Source organism: Taurulus bubalis (genome assembly GCF_910589615.1).
Source record: "Taurulus bubalis genome assembly, chromosome: 1".
Classification (NCBI taxonomy): domain Eukaryota; kingdom Metazoa; phylum Chordata; class Actinopteri; order Perciformes; family Cottidae; genus Taurulus; species Taurulus bubalis.
The window spans coordinates 29,000,778-29,021,230 of NC_136589.1; the positions used below are offsets into that span (position 1 = coordinate 29,000,778).

General features: G+C 42.0%; 3 protein-coding genes across 3 annotated transcripts; 1 reads left to right on the forward strand and 2 right to left on the reverse strand.

The window, feature by feature from the left end:
• Positions 1 to 1,317: 1,317 nt before the first annotated feature.
• On the forward strand, positions 1,318 to 4,179 carry LOC306748368 (transmembrane protein 69-like). The gene is made up of 3 exons (XM_079231530.1): positions 1,318 to 1,397; positions 1,603 to 1,648; positions 1,858 to 4,179. Exons 2-3 carry the CDS (start codon positions 1,610 to 1,612, stop codon positions 2,563 to 2,565), a joined length of 747 nt encoding a protein of 248 aa, XP_079087656.1. The 5' UTR covers positions 1,318 to 1,397; positions 1,603 to 1,609; the 3' UTR covers positions 2,566 to 4,179.
• Positions 4,180 to 4,368: 189 nt separating this feature from the next.
• Positions 4,369 to 7,431, reverse strand: ipp (intracisternal A particle-promoted polypeptide; the record flags this gene model as incomplete). Its single annotated transcript, XM_079223346.1, has 9 exons — positions 4,369 to 4,593; positions 4,673 to 4,893; positions 5,091 to 5,213; positions 5,607 to 5,744; positions 5,825 to 5,992; positions 6,096 to 6,251; positions 6,396 to 6,615; positions 6,782 to 6,993; positions 7,092 to 7,431. 9 exons carry the CDS (start codon positions 7,429 to 7,431, stop codon positions 4,369 to 4,371), a joined length of 1,803 nt encoding a protein of 600 aa, XP_079079472.1.
• A 7,268-nt stretch (positions 7,432 to 14,699) lies between these two features.
• On the reverse strand, positions 14,700 to 19,669 carry LOC306742213 (phosphatidylinositol 3-kinase regulatory subunit gamma-like; the record flags this gene model as incomplete). The annotated part of the gene is made up of 10 exons (XM_079224554.1): positions 14,700 to 15,678; positions 15,806 to 15,976; positions 16,098 to 16,172; positions 16,291 to 16,467; positions 16,585 to 16,727; positions 16,850 to 16,966; positions 17,082 to 17,262; positions 17,374 to 17,472; positions 17,574 to 17,688; positions 19,615 to 19,669. The coding sequence occupies 10 exons, from the start codon at positions 19,667 to 19,669 to the stop codon at positions 15,405 to 15,407; spliced, it is 1,407 nt and encodes a 468-aa protein (XP_079080680.1). The 3' UTR covers positions 14,700 to 15,404.
• Between the last annotated feature and the right edge of the window lie 784 nt (positions 19,670 to 20,453).

Consider the following 20,453-nt stretch of genomic DNA (forward strand, 5'->3'; position numbering starts at 1 on the left):
AAACACCGCGACATGAATCTCCGTACGCACAAAGTCAGAGCTACCGTGGACTCGTGAACGTATCCCACTGACATAACAGCTCAACATCAATGAGTTTGCCACGGACTACAATCTGCAGCACAGACATCAAACAGAAACGTCCATTGTAAAACACTTCTCAGATGAATGACAGCAACACGATATGTGTGCAAAAGCACCCAGTTCGACATTATCACACCATGTGCACACACTGCAGTAGATCGATCCAACACACAGGAGCGTCACATGCACGTTTCACCAAAACTAGCTGACGTTAGCCGAGTGGTGCTGTACATTAAAGTGCATAGAAATAAACTACGATGCAACATGGCCCTGGCGTTAAACAGTCAACATTAATCGGTAACTAATGCCGTTAACGTTATCATACATGTCCCAACTGCTGCTGGCCAACTCTGCTTAGTTACTTAACGTTAGCTCAGGTTAACGTTAGTTTAGCATTGGCTAGCTAACAGATAGCATTACCCAGCCTATTAAGTAACGCCAGCAAACGAAAACAGCGACGTGGTTTAAATTAATTAACACGGTTAGAGGGCTTAGCACCGTAACAACACACTCAATGTGCTCGCGGTGGCTGAAACTGTCTATTTGAGCAGCTGTCACGTACATACAATAGAGGTAAACAGACCTGGCTTCGTTGGAACAACACAGTTTCAAAATGGCCACCTTAGCAGCGGCAGCACACATTTATCAGCTCGCTAGCTCACGCTAACTTGCAGTGTTTCATGACGCTCCCGTGTTCCTTCTCCTGAGTAGCATCGCCTCCGATAGAGAGGGATTCGAGTATATATGTAGAATCTGAATACATTAACCAGACTTCACCTATAACTATACTCTTCTCTACTAAAAGGCTATTGATGTTTGTTTGGATTTTCGGAGGGCTTACCACTGGCGCTGGCGCTGTGGGACTCGAACAACCTCAAAGATGCTACGTTCAAGATCGGGCAAGATTGTGCAACCGTAAGAGGTTTCATGGTGTTTTTAAAGTCGAACAGGGTTCGGAGTTAGCGTCTGTAAATCATTTCCCATTTAAATAAAACAACGTCTCCATATGTGGAATTTCGACATGATGTTTTTGAATATTTTATAATAATATATATTCTATAACATGTTGGTAGCACGGATACGTAGGTTTTGCCATCTTGAATATAACTTAATACCGCCCCCGCCACAGACAGCCCAACCAGTCAATACACGAGGCGGCCTTATTCAGTTTGTTAGGAGACAGGCATTTAGTTGAGCACCGATAGAATGGTATCCTGCAAACGACCTTTAGTTAACATTAACTTTGTACTTAATAACTCCATGCAATTGCTCCTGCAGTGGGCGTGACAAACGATTGAATGATAAATAATTAAAGGGTAAGATTTAGTTAATTGCAACAGCGGTGTTGTATTGGTTGTTACAGTTGGATAGCCCTGTATTGCATCAGGTTGAGATTATGTATGCTAGCTGTTTATAGCACCACCATTAGCCCGTGGTTGTTAGCTATATCATAAATACAACTTCAGTTTGTTTGTGCTATGCAGAGTGTTTTATTACAAATTAATATAGTCTCTTTTTCAGATTGAGAATGATTAGATTTGCATCTGGAAGACGCATCATTTCTGGGGTAAGTAAGATACTTTGACTGTTGATCAATGCAACGATATAATTAATACGGAGGTACTATGTGTGCCAGCATTTTAACAATATGTTATGATGTTTATTCCTGAGTCCAGACCTTTGAATCTGCCCACTCCACTAAATGTAACGAGTTGACAATTATGTCTTTTATCAGGCAATGATGTTAATGCACTTCTATGATTATTATATTCTCAGGTTCCAGTATGGAGATGTCTTCAGCAGACAATCGGAGCACCAAATATCAGAACAAAAGCTCAGCTGCCGTTTCACTCCAGAGCCTCCTCCGAGTTAATGCCATCCAGATTAACTCCCACCAAGAGGTTGTTGAGCATCAGGCCTGTGAGCTGGCTGGTCTCACGTCTCTGCCACAGGGATTCACAAGGCAGTTCAGAGAGAGGCGACAGCAAAGAGGGTTTCAGTTTGAGGGCCCTCACCCAGGCTCCCACACCAGCTCTTTACCTTGGACTCTCTGGGCTCATCCCTTTCCTGTCTGCTCCTGTCCTGATGGCTGCCACACAGTCCTTCTACCCTGAACTGGCATATGCTCAAGTGGTCTATGGAGCCTCTATAGTCTCCTTCCTTGGAGGTGCCCGCTGGGGGTTTGCCATCCCTGCCGGTAGTCCTGCTCAGCCTGACTGGATGAATTTGGGAAACAGTGTGGTGCCTTCCCTTCTGGCCTGGCTGGCACTGCTCTGCAGGGACAATATTGCAGAGGGAGCCCTGGTAGTTATTATGGGACTGGGTCTCTCTCTGCACTATGACCTGACCCTGCTGCCTGGCTACCCTTCCTGGTTCAAAGCCATGCGAACTCTCCTCACTCTGGTCGCCACCTTCTCACTGGTGGCTACCCTGACAATTAAAAAATTCTGCACTGAGAAGAAGATCAAAGAGATTCAGGACTAATTTATGAGGACAGTGGGCACTGTGAAATGATTTGCAGCTGTGCAGACAGTCTGGTTTGTTCATACAGTACAGCAAAGCACAGCAGTAATGTTGTTACCTCTAATACTTTTAATATATTATGGGACATGTAGAGATGTAGCATATCATTTAGAACATTTGCAAAATAGACATAAATGTCCAGCTAGTTTAAAATATAAAATGTAGATCAAGACAGACTTTTAAATGAAACATTTATCAGAAAACATTTATAAAATCATTCTTTGCTGTAAAAAGAACAGACACAAAGTACCCTTATTGAAATGTGTTTGAATATGTCAATTTTTCATGTACAGTGGGGACAATAAACATTGGATTATTTGCATACCTTTCTTTTACAACTCAGTATAGTTCTGTTATTGTTGTTAACAGTTACAAAATATCCTCATCAATCTCTTTCAGTTCACAATATACGAATCAGACACCTGAATTCTAATTAGTTACATAAAGGTGTTACATTTTCACATCACATGGTTTAAGGTAAAAATGTATCGCAATAAGTTTTACTGAAGCTTGACATTCAACATCGATGTTCCGTGGAAATCATGAGTGTAGCGTTTAGTGGCAGAGCTGGAGGTTAGTTGTCTAACATTTTCGTGTTTGCACAATGCAGAAAATCTCTTGCAACTGTATGCATTCATGTCAGATGGGTTTGTCTTGTATGTGCAAAATCAATGTGATGCTACAGTGGAGGAGGCCCTGAGCCCTCGTTTACATTTTAATTTTAACCATCCAAAGTAAGTAGAGGAAATGTAGGTGAAGTTTAAACCCAGCCAGAACATGACTGTTTCATGAAGTGTATTAAGTTTGAAAAGCAATCAATAAAAGATGCCATTACTTGATTGGAAGTATTGTAACTGTGCAAGGACGTTAGTCAGTCAGCAAATGTGACGAACTCCAACATCCAAAGAGGAAACATGATGAAATTACCATTTTAAAAAAAGGCAAAAATATTTCTACATAACGGTATGGACATTTGTCTTATGATGTTGTGTATCTCAACATCAGAAAGTTGAAATCTAAATTTGGGTAATGTCATGTGAAACTGATGAGTGAAATGACAGGACAGTGTAAATAGTGATTAAGAGGCACTATCATATACAGTATCATATATACAAAAATAATCCAGTGAAAATTACTGTGTTGTTCAAGTTAATAATTGTTTAAACTTTACAGGAAACACTTATCATGGAACTTTGGTTCCATTATTAAATAGGCTCAAGTGGTTTGATAAATCTTCCAAGTAGCAACACACTCACCCTTAAACATTTCTTTAAGGAAAAATAAAGAGAAGACACACAAAAAAACAGTGCTTTCACATCGTATCCAAGAACTGTTCCCAAACGAGTCTACTTGAGAAGCAGAACTCAGTCCAAAATAGAACTCCTGTGCTATGAAAAATATCCTTATCACAAAGATCGCTTTGTCTTCAAATACAAGTTTGTTTCCACCAATATTTCCGTAAAAGTATTTAGTGAATTCAAAGTAGAGACACAGACGAGTCGTGTAGCAGTGTAACTAGTTCTGGCAGTTTTCCAGTTTCAGATCGGCTGTCATATGTTCAATGAATGTAAAATGTTCACGACAAATAAAACGGAAAGACATGTCTAATCCATGTATAAATAACATCTATGATCAGGTGAAAGCCTACTTGAAATAGAAACACAATTTTGTGTTACTTAAAAGGTGCAGCTTTTTTCAGTCAATGCAGTTTTGGGATGATTCAAGTGCTGATATGGATGTCCATAATTTGAATATTCCTGGCTATCAGAGCACAGCCAGCCCGCCGTCACAGCGGCTGGTGATCATGTTGCCAACTTCAGTCCAGGTATCCAGATGAGGGTCATAGATTTCCACAGAGTCCACCGTCACCGGGGCAGAGAAGTCTCGGCTGGCGGCCCTGCCACCGACGGCATACAGCAGTCCATTAACAGCGGACACTGACACGCCTGCACGAGCAGTAGACATTGAAGCCACTTCAACCCATTTCTCCTGTAGAAAGACCAGTACAGTGGTGAGGAGACTGTTGGTACACAGACATTACAGAAAACTGAGATTTAAATTGTCTCACTTCTTCTGGACAGTACTTCTCCACTGTCTCCAGAGCACCAAGTGCCTCGTTCCAGCCACCCACCGCGTAAATGCAGTCATTGAGGCAGGCGACGCCCACATAGGCCCGACGCGTGACCATGACGGGCAGAGCGCTCCATCGGTGGGAGATAGGGTCATACACCTCGGCTGAACGCAGCTCCATTCCTTCATCACTGATTCCTCCGATCACGTAAATAAACCCTGGAAAGAGACAGCAGCGTTTAGTCTTGAGAGCCATGAGAGAAGTAAAGAAATACACTGTAGTAAAGCAAAGTGAGAAGGGGAGTTCAGTGGCATTTGTAAGTTTGTGTGAAATTGTGAACACTGAGATAAGCACGTAACGGCACTTTGCATTTGATTGTGCACATTTTATTTTCAACAAAAGGGAAGGAACACACCTTGTAGCTCACAGCAGCCAAAATAGTAGCGAGGCACCGCCATGCTGCCGATGACCTCCCACTTGTTCTCCTCTGGGTCGTATCGCTCCATGGTCTTCCCAATCTCAGAGCCAATCCAACCACCTGCCACAGGCACAGCACAATCATCACTTGTGCTTTTTGTCTGACGCTTCCCAAAATGCTGGTTATTGGTTGAATTGCACTTACTATTTACAGTTTAAACATTTCACAAAGTAATTTTGTTGAACTTTTCAATTTCAATTCTTCAACTTCCCAAGTTGTTTTGTTCTGATATTGATCACAATCTACAAGCAGAACACATCTACTTGTTAATATGTTTTTCTTTTTAAATAATAACAGTTTTAACTCACTTCAGCTTTTGTTTTTTCACAAAGTCAACATTTTTTCATTTATAGTTCAGTGTATAGCAGTGTTTAAAAATCATGTTGCAAACTGAGCGTCATGTCTAGAAAATCAATGGTTTTTGGTTAAAAATGGTGATACTGTGGCATTTACCAAGTGCATACAGAGCTCCATGGCAGGGGCAGACACCAACTCCACAGCGCGGAAAGTTCAAAGACGCCACAGCGGCCCACTGCTTGGTCACTGGGTCGTATCGCTCAGTGCAGTCGAAAATCATTGAATCTTTCTCCCCTGGTTGGAAAAAATGATTCCTTGTCAGACTGTTGAGGTTATTTTACTTTTGGGCTTGTACACGAACACAAGACTCTCACCTCCCACCACATAGATCATGCCCTCCAGCACTGCAACCCCCAACCCGCTGCGGGCCTGGTGCAGGGACGACACAGTGGTCCAGTACTGGTTAAAGGTGTCGAAGCGCTCAACACAACTCAATGCCCGGCTGTCACTCCAGCGGCCGCCCTGCAACCGAGTGTAGCCTCCTGCCACCAGGAAACAAGTACAAGTCCAAGATTAAATGGCATTTCTTATTTGGAACCAAAATTCACCAAAATGCATCTGGTTAATGCAAGATTTGAAAAGAACCTATGGCATAGAGGTATTTTCTGGCTTTTCTTCTGGGTCTCATTTTGGCTGGTTGTAGCTGACTGTACATCTTATTTTCTTTGGGAGACTTTGTGACTTCAGTGTATTCCTTCAGCAGAGTCTGCAGTGCCACCCGCAGGCTGAAGTCTGTAATACCTTTAATAATAGTCAAAATGTCAAACATTTCAAGATGTAGTTTACCATGTGTGACCCAATCAATGTTATAGCAATATTGTATACAGAAATTAAAAATAATACAAAGTATGAAAGAGATATATGAAATATTATGTTTCCCCTTACCCTCTATGTACTTGAACAGTCTCTGTGGAGAAAGCAGAGGGAAGCGGACGGGTTCCAACACCTCTACTACATGTTTTTTCCTTTTTGCCACATCTTGGAGAACCCAGTCCATGGCTGCAGTGAATACCTGGTACTCATCCTCAATTCTCAGCTCTTCACTTCTTAGCAGCCTCACCAGCTGATCCTTTGACAAGTCCCTGAACTCATCGGTGACCCACACCTAACGGGAAGCAGTTGATAGAGGCAATCTGTAAGCATCAAACTTGAAAAGCATTGAAGAGCATTTTTGGCAAAATAAATGGTGAAACTGCAATTCTGATAAAATGCTGCTGGTGTTTTCAAAGGACAGAACAAAACGAGTTCAGGTACATCTAGAACAGATGTACCTCCAGAAAGTGAACATGGATGTAGTTCTCAGTAAACTCCAACATGTCCATGCAGGCAATCTGCTCCAGGAACTGAAATATGCCCACACAGTTGCATGGGTCCATGTGGCCCTTGAGGAACTCTCCACAGATAGACACCACCTCGTTCAACTGCAGCATGTCTGCTGCCACCATCATCTCCTGGACGTTCTCCACTGTCACACTGATCACGCCTGACGGAAAAGGGAACACATAGCCACTCAGCAAAAGGGTATGAAATCACACAGATCTTGTGGAAGGTAATAATGTGAATATCAGGATGGATGCAGACCTGTGTATATGAAGTCCAGCAAAACCTCAAAGACTCCAGTCTCCACTCCGAGGATCTGCACCTCCTCCTTATCCGCCTCCCTCATCCCCCCGGAGAACAGGGCGGAGAAGTAAGGGCTGCTGGCAGCGAGCACCAGCCTGTGGACCCTGAAAACCCGGCTGCCAACCCTCAGCCCCACATCACAGAAATCGGTGCGGAGCCGCATCTTGTTCATCTGGGCCAGGATGAGTCTGGCGTAGCGGTCTGAGGCCAGCAGAGCCTGCTCGGATGCCTGGGCTGCCATGGCAGCTGCAGCATCACCACCACAGCCAGTGGATGTTGACGTTGAGGTGGAGGACATAGCAGCTGGGGGCGGTCTGTGTTAACATGGAGGCCCTCCTCTTCAGTGAGTCTCAGCATGAAACAGACCTGAAAGACACACGAACTGAGGCAACAACGCCAAAAACACCCAGTCAGTGACACGCCTGAACAAATCGGCACCACAATGAGCCTTAATGCTTCTTCGCGGTCTCATGGTTAAGCACCCTGGGGAAGTCAAAGTTATTTATACATTGTTGCCATATTGGTTATAACAAAGACGCCCACTGCCGCCGTTAGCCGGACATGCTAGCCAACAGACATCCTGCCGGGGTGGACTCAACCATGTTCATCAATCAAACGAACCGTAATTAGACAACTTTACAGCTCGACCAATCCCTCCTCAGACACTGTCAACTTAAAGAGAATTGCGGATTTGTATAGAAAAAAATGTCGATATTCAGCTTGATTTTAGCTGCGACTTACCCATAAGTTTACTGATGAGGATGCTGGCAACTTCCGTCGCCCTCCAGACTGTCAACACATATTTCTGACTCGACTGCTCTGGTCTGGGAGTTGAATCTCCAGGCAGAACTAATCAATCCTCGAAAACGTTGCTTTTTAATGGATCTGCAGCGTTTTTGTATTGACAGTGGCCGTCGGTGTGCGTCCCCATGGAGACATAACTTTAAATTACACAACAGTATGGCTTATTTAGTTTAAGTTTAGATTAATCCCGTCAGTTGATCTAACAATTCTCAGCAATGCTCGCCATGTTTGTTATAACCCACAACGCCAGATGGCAGTGTCGCCTTTGAACAAGCAGTTAAACAAATGGACGTCCTTGACAACATGCCACAGAAACCTACCATGTAAATTATCATAGTATTCTTAGCATGTCAGCCCCCGGCAGAAGGGTCATTTTAAATGTAGCCATCTTCCACTATGTTGGCTGTAACCTCTAACAGCCTGGCGCTTTTAGACATCAGGCAATGGGCACTCTAGTTTGTTTCAATCAGTGGCTTGACATCAACTTGATAAATATTAGGTTGGAAACCTGTTATTACATACACAACTTTAGCATTGCCTGGGCTCATTAGACCGGTCTTGGAGTTGAGGTGAAAATGAAGAACGCTTGTGACAGTTAGGCGAAAGGAAAATGTCTTTCAATTGTCACTTGACTTGTATTTCCTGCTGTTTCAATGTGTCATCCAGAAACTAACAACCAGTGATGATCTAGAAAATATGAGGTGGCACCAACGTTGGCCAATTAAAACTCAAAGCTAGATATGTGCCAACCTGGCAACCCTTGGTTCAACACGTTTGGTTTGGTCTGCCCTGTGTTGTCCTGTTTACCAAAAGGACATCCAGCATTGCCATTATCTCAGCTGAACTATTAGCTTATTGGATATAGCTTTAATGGACCCCGAGTGAACCAATATAAGACACATATCCACACTCGTTGCAACCAAACATTTTGGGAGGGGAATTTGAAAAACTAGACTTAATATGTTTTTTGTCTGGCCTGAGAAACTAAAAAGTTTTGAAATAAAATGAAAAACATAATTTGTTAGCCAGTCTAACTTTGAGCGAATGAATAAATACTTGTTATATTTGTATATATATCATATATGCATGATATTTTTTTGTATTATACACTTTCTGCATTGATCCTTCTATGAAGTAATAATAACAGTAACGAAGAAAAGTAATCCACAATAGCAATATTATATATACAGACGGAATAAAAAAGTATAAAAAGTATTTAAATGTATTTATATTGCACTAGTTGAAAGTTATTAAAGTGACCAAAAGTGACCAAAGTGATTGTGTGAAGTGAAGTGTTATTAAGTGTTTTGTGTTCTACTGCGAGTTTAGTTTGTTATGCAGCCTGAGTGTTAATCACATTACATATGTTTAGCAGTTGTGAAGTGATCCGTGCCAATGTGTAATTCAAGAGCCTCATTGGTTTCTTATAAGTTTGACAACAGTCCCCTTTCAATCAATGGATGATGCATGCTGGTGAGGGACGCACATGCTCTCTACAAGTCCAGCATTTAAATAGTTGAGGCATTTGTTGTTGGTTGTTTGTAACGATGCATAAAACTGCCTCTGCTAAATCCTTTAAATTTACCTTAACTGCAGAATTATTATGCATTATCCCTAGCGTTAAGGCTTTATGTGTTTCATTTGTAATATGAATGTGTTTCTTTTCCTTTTGTTCTTTATGCTGCCTGGACAGGTGTCTCCTGTAAAACAGGTTTTAATAAGTAGCTGCTAAAATTAACTTGTATGTGGTGACATAGATTTCTTTTTGTGAAAGTTTTTTTTTTTAGGAATGGCTTTGGTCTCTCTTTTTTTTCTTTCTTCCTATAAGCAATATTTTTACTTGTCATTATTTTCACCATTCATCATGTCTCTCCATTGTGGTGATGGGAGTGTTTGCCTTGCTCCCAGAATCTTCCATGTAGTGGGAGAAAAAGTAAATAGTGTGAGGGTCATCCTATGGAAAGCATTCACCATAATTACCATTCTGTTTTAAGTGCAGGGTATGTCTGACTTTTTCATCAGGGCTCTGTCTTCTGGCTAGACGTTGCTTTCACCAGGAAAGAAAAACATCATGAGATGAAGCTGACAGCCAGATTGGTTCTTACAGGAGTAACTAGAGTTCAACGTTCAGATTACTTGGCTTTAAATCAAACCAGATCATACAATCCAAGTAATAAAGGTGCTGTCAGAGTTTTATACATAACTTATTCTGTAAATATATATTTTGTATGATGAGGGTATTTTATTTTGTATTGATCATACAATACCCTTCTTATTACAAATACATTGTAGTTTCAAAAGTTATCTCATCTACATATTTTTTTCTGAAATTGACAAAGCTTCTCTCCTCCCCTCAACTGGACTTGTGAGTTATACAATTCCTCTTTATCTTGAGTGAGTTCACTACCTACATACAGCATTATGCTTTCAGACCAAGCTGGATATTTGAACTCTGAAGCTCCTCAGTCATCTGCATTCAGTCAGTCCTGTGCAACATTGGCTTGCTGGCCATGAGCCTGCTGGTTCTTTTTAATCTATTTGAGAGCTGAACTCCCACAATGAGATTGTCCTGAGAGCTTGAGGGACGCTGAGGCCCTTTGTTTATTACAGCTGAAATCATTAGTTAGGATTTTTTCCTTGACAATAGAAGTACAATCTAATATGTATGCCATGCAAGCTGTATAACATTTATCCAAAAGGAAAATTATACTGTTAGAATTTAACCAGTTTCTTGCTCTACCTGTTTCAAGGAGCTATCACCATCTTCCATCCCGGCCTGAACCGGTATATGCAGGTATCCATGTGGGCCTCAATGTTATCCTAAATATTTTGTTGACGATGTACAATAGCCTATTTACTGCAGCATTCAATGTATTGTTCAGCCACTACTGTGCATTGGGGCTTACTGCAAGTAATCAGACATGTTATCACTTGAGCTATTCTTTTAATGATAGCCAAGATATTGAGGAATAAAGTACCTCAAGAGAAAAGCTCATGTAAAAACTTTCACAACATAGTTTTCATTGTGAAACTGTTTGATGGGCATCATTTTCCCATAATCCAGTCAGGCCTGGAAACAATTTTCCACCTTAATTAGCTTTTCCATGACCTCAACAATTCAACAAGGGTTATCAACTTGTGAACCAACGATGTTAATTTATAGGCTCATTCACTGTATATAAGATACATTCACACACGAAACAATATACACACATACTGTTTCTATTTGTGGTGGTATTAGAGAGGTTCCAAAGAAAATGTGGAGCTGGTATGTTTAATGGTTCAGTCTGTAGCCTACATGCTGCTTGGCAGGCAACAGGATCTCTTGCCTTCAGCCTATAAGCCAGCTATAATGTGAGCTAGTAAAAAAAAAGAGAGGAGGGAAAAAAAAGCCCCTTATCGATTCTGCCTCCAACATAGCAACTGGTCGCTGATTGGTCGGCACCCGGCACGTTCTCGCTCTCCCATTGGTTCATCGGGTAGCGTGAAACGCTGGAATCGGACGGAGACAGAGGGGAGGAGAGACGCGATTGGCTGCTGCCAAACTGAAAGCGAAAACCTCTTTTTCTGAGAGCCTGTGAGACAGTTGATGGTGTGTGTATTTTAGGCGTGACTCCAAAGATAATTCGTCCTGCTGCCCCCCCTCTCCCCTCCCCCAAACCGGACTTATTTAAATTGAGAACTATAAAGCACAATGACTATGAATTGAAACGAGCGAGTTATGCGACTGAGGTGTCCCGATGAGGGAAGAGAAGGGGTTGGAAAAAAAGATAAGTGATATGTGTATGAGCAAGAAAAACAAAACGTGGGGGCCGGCTTTTACATAGATTAAACTTTGATTCAGGAAACCAAGGAAAGTGGGACTGGGCAGTGAATGCTGAAGTGCTGTGGAAGCAAATAGCTTTGGGGTAGAGCCAGGGGGGAGTTTCAGGTCGAAGGAAATGTTGCAGCGGCCTAACTTAACCTTTCCAGCTTTCATTTTTCTACCATCCTGTACAGGAGTTAGAAAAATGCTCTCTTTCCTGTTCCTCCTCTTTACCCGTCTGTCTAGGCCGCACACTTTCTCTACCCACTCTCTCCTCGTCTCTCGACACTCACGCAGCCCGAGTGTGACTCAGCGTTGGTACAGTCTGTTCTGTCTTTGCATCAGTCTCCCCTGCATCTGGTCCATCCTGGTAGAGCATGCACGCTTGCCTGTCCACCAGCTCTCTGTGCTGACACAGGTAAGAGGGAGTAATCCGTGGCCTGGAACTGCCGCTCTACCCCAGTACATCCCTGCCCTCTGCACCTCATTAATCCCTACCTAACACAGACTTTATGTGATAGTTGAAAGAGGCCACCTGTTGCCCTGGTCACGGAGGCCCAGCGGTGGTGTCGCCAGGGTTAGGGGTACTCGTCATAATCAGTGACTATATACACTGTAGTTTACGCAAGTATTTATTTATAGGTGGTGCTAAAGTTATTCAAACTAAGCTAATAAGACCATTTATCAAATTAATACTAACCTAATTTAGGGTAGCTGGAGCTAAATGGATACAGCTTAGCGGCATTCCTTTCACAGGAGCTTCAGGAAAGTTGTATTTAACAAAACAGCAAATTCCTAGTGAAGTTGGTTTGATAAATTGTTTTCCCGTGACTCAACCGCGGCCAGGCTGAGTAGGGAAAGGGCCTGCACATATCCTGCTATTGTTTTATCGCTTCCTTTCTCTTCCATCTGTCCACAGTGTGTCCGCCAGTGCCCTCGCTGCCTCCTATCTTTGCTGACCCAAGGATAAGCTCAAAGGACGACAATGGCTTCACTGGAGATATACGGTACATTTTACAGAACTAGTTATCTAATTTTGTCAGTCTATGCTTTGTTTTTGATATTTCTACTTACATCTTCTATGGAAAAAATAATACCTTAAATGAAATAACAGACACTTGCACAGTATCAGAAGTAGACTGTTAAATAAAGCAATGGATTACGTAAATTGACAAAACCCTCATCAGTTTATTGTCTTTCAGCAAGAAAAAGATCAGGATCTCACATTGCTTAGCTTCACCCGAGGAGTTTCCTCAATCCCCCAGTGGAGTTATATTTTTTATAAGAGGCTTAATCACCCTCCTTCCATATACCAACCTCAGAAATACATTTTACAGTTTCTCTGTACAGAGTATCTATTGTCCTCAAACTTGAAAAATGTGCCAAGTTCAACATGGATTCCTTTCCTCTTAAGCTATGTAGGCTGCATGTCATGAAAAAACATTCATAGCTCGAGCAATGCCACAGTTCAAGTAATGGAGGCAGGATACTTCCGGACCTCTGGCAGTTCACACAAACATCGGAGGCCACATCATACCAACACCACCAAAGAGAGTGCATTTTTGTGGCAAATGTCAACCTCTCATAACAGCATTACCTTCACCACCATCATCATCGTCATACATTGCAACAGTAGAAATACTGTTAGATTGCACTTTCTTCAAGCTTTCATCTTGTGGCATGTTTATAGAAAAAATATATATAGAATACAAAAAGGTTATACTTCTTTGAGTAACAGAATATAACATACAGTACTTCAGATTATGTTTTGATCAGCACATCAGCAGGTGTACATTAATTGCCCTCCCCTTGCCCAAATGCAATAACCAGACTTAACAGGGATGTAGTTTTGCTTACTATTAAGTGCTTTGGTCAATGGGTATAACATTGAGTATGCTCTTACAATGGTATTCTACACAATGTTAATGCTACATAATTGTCCATGTATATGAATGTCTGAAAGGGCAAATTGTCAAGATGCACCACGACTTTTCACATATTCACACGTGGCATTTACCCCAAAAACGGTTTGGTCCACCAAACCAGTATGACGGAAACAGCCTGTTTGCAGCACCATTTTCCCACTCACAAATGCACTAAGTAGTAGTAACGCATTTCTCATTCATGAGAACACAATGGGACATTTTGAGCACAGAAAATATATATTTTACAATAAAAAATTATAAGAGTTATAATAATAGAGAATTATTTAAGTTTTTTTTGAGTGAACTAAAATCTATTTTGTGCTCCACACACTCTGTGTTTCCTATTATCCAGGAGTGCACCTCAGCAAAAAAAGGTTTGCCCTCCATGTGTAAAATTACCCGGATCTTCCGGTGGTCTTACGCATTTTACCAACTTTTAGGACCTACTTGAGTTAAAGACATCTCTTTCCCACTGAAAGTCTATCGGAAACAATATTTCTGGGCCCCATGGCGTCACATGACATAACTGGAATTTGGAATTCCCCCGTTTGTCCACTATGTTGATTTCTTAAAAGCCTGGCGCTCCTCCTAGGGCCTTGCTCTGGGCAGTCTTGGGTTTGCTGTGCACTCAACTTGACAGAATGTTACAGTATGCCACAATGCCTGTCAATCATAAAACTGGAGTAGGTCATTTCTGATTGGCTGTTGTGTCTGATTGTTAGCATTATCGGTTACTCTGGGAGAAGGGAAGCACTAGAAGATAAGCTTAGTTTAAGTGGTTTTGGTGACATACCTGGCTTTATGAACCTTTGTTAGTTACTCTTTACTTTATAAGCTTGCTATCCTGGTAGGTTGCTAGCTGAAGTCTGCCATATATGAAGTAGCTAACAAAGCTATTTAGCTCCTTTGTGATTGCCAGGTACGCAGCCAAAGCATTGTGTTGAGCCATGAATATGTACATGGCTGGCTGACTGAATTGATTAATTACTAAAAACAACATTATGGCATTCTTACGAAATTAAATGTAGCACCCTCTGCCCAACAAAACCATGTAGAATTTAATGAAATGTAAACATCGAGAAGGCAAATCTAAAAGAGGTTATCATGCTATGCTTACGTGGATATTAGCAAACAGGTAAATAAATGTATTGAGAAGGGAAAAAAAAAAGCTTATTTTTCTCTTTTGCTCAAATGTAAATTTTCTTTACATGATAAATAATTTCTTTCAAATATAATTTCTGTGTTCCAAAAGTCTTTTTTCTGTGCTCACAAATTGCCATCACACGCTCCGGAATGAGGCACAAATATAACTCCATAGCAACCAAATATATTTCTAAACTATTGGTCAAATTCTTTAGAACTGAATACAATTTACCTCCAGAAATGGACATCTCTAGCAACATCAACTTGGGTTGCCAAAGTCAAAGTCAAACAAAGGTGCAGCACCTGATGTCAGCGAGCAATTTTCTGGTTGTCAACATCCCTACCGAAAAGATGTCCATTAAACAAACGGCAATAAATGAAGTAAAAAAAAAAGCTTAAACAGTCTCTTCGAAAACAAAAAAACAAAATAAAAAAATTCAAGCTGACATTCAGGTTCCAGTCCCACTTCAATCTGTGAAATCCCATTCACAGAAAAGATGGAATCACTGTAGTGCAAAACTTAACACGATGCACCTCGATGCAGTCATTCTCGCAGGATACAGTAAACATGTCCTTTTGTCTCTTTCCGTTGAATTACATTTCTGGCGCGGCAGGCGGAAGCCCCGCTGTGTGTTTTGGAGTCTGTAAGAGTTTGTGTTCTTCTGCGTGTTGAGAAGGCGTGGCTGCAGCTTTTGCGTGTACTGGATGTGACAGCCGAACATCCAGGGCGTCATTGTGTTGCGCTAAGGAGTGCAGACGATAGTGCAGGACAAGGTCTATCAGTGAGCAGTGGGCGTCGTATGGCTCAGCAAAGCCGTATCCCTGCGGCGTGCTGTAGATCATACAATGCTTCACTTCTTCATTCACTCTGTAATAAATAAAGAAGACAAAATAATTAGCGTCAGTGAGTGTCGCACAATTACACGATGCGTAATCATAACAATCTCAAAACCGGTTCGTTGTCCAGATACCGCTTTCCTCTTTGTTTTACTCACACAACAGAGCAGGCGTAGCATCCCTGTTTGCTGCTCTCACGGATCAGGAACGTTCCAGGAGCCTTATCTTGAAGCATCTCCTCGGCCTGTGTCCGGCTCAGTTCACCAACAAACCAATTTGTCTCATCCTGATGTGGCAAATTCTTCTCGTCTCCCTTCAACACATATGTGCTGAAAAAACAAACAAGAGTCCTATTGTAACGCCTCCGTAGAAATTCTGTTAAACGTGTCTCATTTATAAGTTAAAAGTTGCAATGTTCAACGTTTCCAGACAGAATCTTTTGCTACTTACTCATCAAGGCTGTCACTCAGTATCCCCAGCCAGTCATTTATGCGTTTCTGCCTGACACCTTTGTGATTAAGCCAGCTGCAAGGAGAAGCGTAAAGAAAGGTTTAATTTGGATATAGAATAGTTAGAAATCACAGAGCAGTGACTGAAATATTCTCCAAAGATACCACAAACAGTATGCTGACAATATACTTACTTAAGGTACAGGTCTCTGATGTTGCGTAGCTGGATGATGTCAGGCCGCAAGCCGTTAATCTTCCTGTCCGTCTCTCTGTAGTCCTCCACCTGCGTTCTCAAGTCATCCTCCAGATGGATTTTGCTCTCGTATATCTCCCCAAGACGGCATTTCAGCTTCTCATAATTGATCAAAAAGCTAACAAGGGGATGTAAAGGTCATAAGTCTGAATACAGTTCATAAAAAAGGGTTCAACATGCAGCCAACTTAAACTACATGTAGGGATATTCTTTGAACCATGATGTAATGAAGTACCTCTCCAGATCTTTGTCGGCTCCCTCGGACTGATTGTTCATCTCAAACTTTTCTCCGTAACGCTCCTGTTCGCGACACTGCTCCTCAAAGATCAGCATTGTCTCGTTAAAGGCCTCAATTGCTGTTCGCTTCATCTGGATCTCCTGTCCCACAAACAATTCATCCACTTAGAAAAGACTCAGGAGACTGATGAAAGTAAATCCTATTGTTTAGGAAAGTACTAATGTAGGGAACATCAGGACTCATTTAAAAAGTTGTTTTTTACCTGCGAGGTCTTTGTGAAAGCTTCATAAAGACGATCAAACTCTTTTGACTTCTCTTGATAGTGACAGTGAACCTCCTTGAGCTTTCTTCCAGCGACATCGACACTGTCCTCTTTCACCTGAAGTAAAGAAAGAAACAACACTTAATATGTACAAATGATAATCCTCCATATTAAACAATATTTTTTTTTACGGTTTCAGAATCTTGAAAATAAAATACTGGTGCTCACTGACCTGCTGTAGGCGGGACACAGGATGGGTGAGCCTTAGGTCCAGTGTGGCGTTGTACTCCACCAACGGGTGGTGCTGATAGTGCCAAATGAGCTCCACCACCGAAGTGAATGTGAGGGGGTCGGAGAAGCCATACTTCCCATCACAGTGGTAAATCTTAATCAGCTTGTTGTGCCCGTCTTTCCTGAGAAAGTGAAACGTCGTATCACACAGTTAGAATCGTCATGTAAGACTGAAATGCAAACCCTGTTGATGATATTTGAGGTTGTGATGTTCTAATTATGTTGCTGCTTACCTTAGCGTCAGCGTAAAGTCTCCTTGTAGCTTTGTGGATGCGTCGCGAACCATAAAGGAGCCATCAGGTGTGTCTCGGAGCTTCTCGTTCACCTCATCCCTGAGGGGAAATCAGTTCAAAGTTAAGGGATCTAACTTTACCAACACGTTAGACAACCAAACATACAGAATGATGGCATGTTTAAACTGAAGGTACTTTACCTGGTTATGTCTCCCCAATACCATTCAGCGTCCTGCAGCGTGTATGTAGGTGGCGAAAGGCAGTTGTTGTTGTTCATGGTGGAGGACACTGGCTTTGTGGACCTGGGGGGGAGAGCTACAAGCAGAAGAGAAAGACAGTTAATAAAAAAGGACATGCAAAGGTTCGGGACAGGAGCGATCAATCAGAGCTTGTATAGCATCGATCTGTTGAGCGATCAGGTGAAGTACTGTAAACACGACTCTTTTAATATTATGACCGTTGCATTCAAGGAGGGGTGTGTGGGACACACACACACACACACACACACACACACACACACACACACACACACACACCCTTGCTTGATGGAGCCTGTCAAGATCTTAGAACAAGCCCAGGCATGTTCCCAAGAGATATCACTTGCCAAATCATTACTGTGGTCAGCACTAAAAAGGGAAATGTGGTTAGTTAGTCCTCATTTCTGAGCCCCATCAGTCAACACATGTGAAACATGTTTTCTTTTATTATTCCAGAAATTCTAAGATGTGTGTTTTTAGCTGCCTGCAACTTGTGCAAAGCAGATACAAGTCCAACTTTTTAAGTTGGTGGCAGCCTCTGGCACTGTCCTGAAGTGCACAAAAGACATTGAATAAACCGTAAATCATGTTATGAGTCTCTTGGACCACCCCTCCCATGTTATAAGGATTGCGCGCTCGCAGATACTCTTTAAGTTTTCCATCAACCTTCAAGAAATAATATCTGAATCTGGCTGAAAGACTAAGCGTTTCCCTAAAAATGAGGGCAAACCGCATCAAGAGGAGGTGAAGGGCGATATATTTCACTGCAGGACAAAAGTGCCTTTCATGAGGCATAAGAGCACCCTCAGAGAGGAGAAAATGTGGGTTTCTCCCACCATCCGCTCTCCTCTTTTTCTGACCTTAAAATAAACAAAAGACAGGTGCAGCAGCACAGTGGCAGGCACAAAACGTAAAGCTCCTGAACTCAGCAAAATTAAATCTGCACACCTTCCCCTTTCCGTCTCCTGCCAAGAAACTCCACCGGCTTCCAAAAAACCCGCACGCGCATACCAGTACAGACAAGAGCAACGTCATTGAAGTGTAGACTAATACAAATAAAAAATACCAATCAAGTCACGCCGTCAGCACTGTGTAGAATTCAGAACAGACATAACAGTGAAGTCTGTATTGTCAGTGGAGCATCGCCACAGCACAGACTTCATAGGAACAATAAAGCGGACCTGTGTTGTTGTTATGGTGTGTCAGTAACCACCTGAAGTCCACACTATTGCATCATATCAACCGCAGTTATTAATAACAAACATGCTAACATTGTGTTGCAATTTTAATTAGCTGGTTTCAAATTAAATGAGCTGTGTGACTTTTTGTATGTAATAAAGGCATTAAAAGCACCGCAATTAAAGTGTCGTCCACTGCTCAGCCCATGTAATAACGCGGCGGTCAAATGACAAATGTAAATAAGAAATGAAGTGTTCGTGAGTTGCAGGAGTTAAGTCATGAGACGAGCTGTCTCGTCTGCTTGCCTCTAGCCTACTTTCAGAGCTAGCACACACATTAACCACGGCTGGCTGCAGAGGAGAACAAAGCGGTCGTTTCATGCGGCGCTTATTAACGCACCCTCAACTGGGTGCCCTTTAAAATGCACTCTTCACATTGTCATCGGCATGTAGTAAAATGGGTTTGATTCGCGAGGGAGATGTGAAACTGTCATGCATTTGTGTCCAAGTTTGACATACGCGCCGGGACAAAAGAAAGCCACTGCGCCTGGTCCACCGAAAGGTATTACGTAATTGGCAAGTGAATTGCGCTATGCATGCCTGGGCAATGCCACTGGGGGAGCTCAGCGCTCAGGACCTGGCCATTATAACGCTTTTACTATCACCTGCACAGCATTTGTCAGATGTCAGCTTTAGTAAAGACGTTACACAAAGCGATGCATGCAAAAGGAGGAAGCAGGAAAACAAATAATACGTTTTTTGACCCCCCGCAGATCAGACAATGGCTGCCTTTAACCCTAACTTACCTGGTGGTGCTTGATCCATTTCGATGTAGAATAAACCTTCGGAAGGATAAACCATTCCTGATTCAAAAGAGTAGTCCAGGTTGCTGTTGCTGACTTTACGCGTAAAAAACAAACAAAAAACGCACGTTTCTTTTGCCGCAAATGTAGACTACTTCAATGCAGTCGCAAACGCCACGTCCTACATGGATTCGGACAAAAAGAAAACTCCTTTGATTCCGAGTTCATGAAACATCCCAAAGTCCAACTGTGTATTCTCAACATATCCTGTCTAACTGGGGTTATTTTGCACAGATATATTGTCAGTTTCTGCCTTCTTGCTACGCGGCGGAGCTCTACTTTACTTCATCTCGGAAGTAGAGCGACTTTAAAGGGCTGTTCGTAACATCATCTTGGCGCAGTCCAACTGACAGCAGGGGATTCCGTTTTTTCTCGCAGGTCTCACGGTCATGTAAAACATGCACAGTCAAGTGTATGTCTCATGGTTAAATCCAAAGCAATTCTCTGTAAGTATAATTTACAAACGAACATTTTAATATGGGACTTATACTCAGATACAGTTAGTTCGTGCCACATTAGTTACACCCTACGTTGTAATGGTTCATTCCAGACCGTTTCATTCAGTTCTCCTCAAGCTGCACAGTTACCAGCTGAAAAATTCCTTTCAGAGCATGAATGGAAATTGAAAAACCTAGTTTATTAGCTCGAATCGTTTAGTGACAACACAACCAAACGTATACCCTATATGTTTAAATATATTCTTCAACTTGGAATTAAAGCATTTTCAGACACTTTAGCTTTGTCCTAGTTTACTGGTCAGTGAATAGGTTTCAATAGAATGA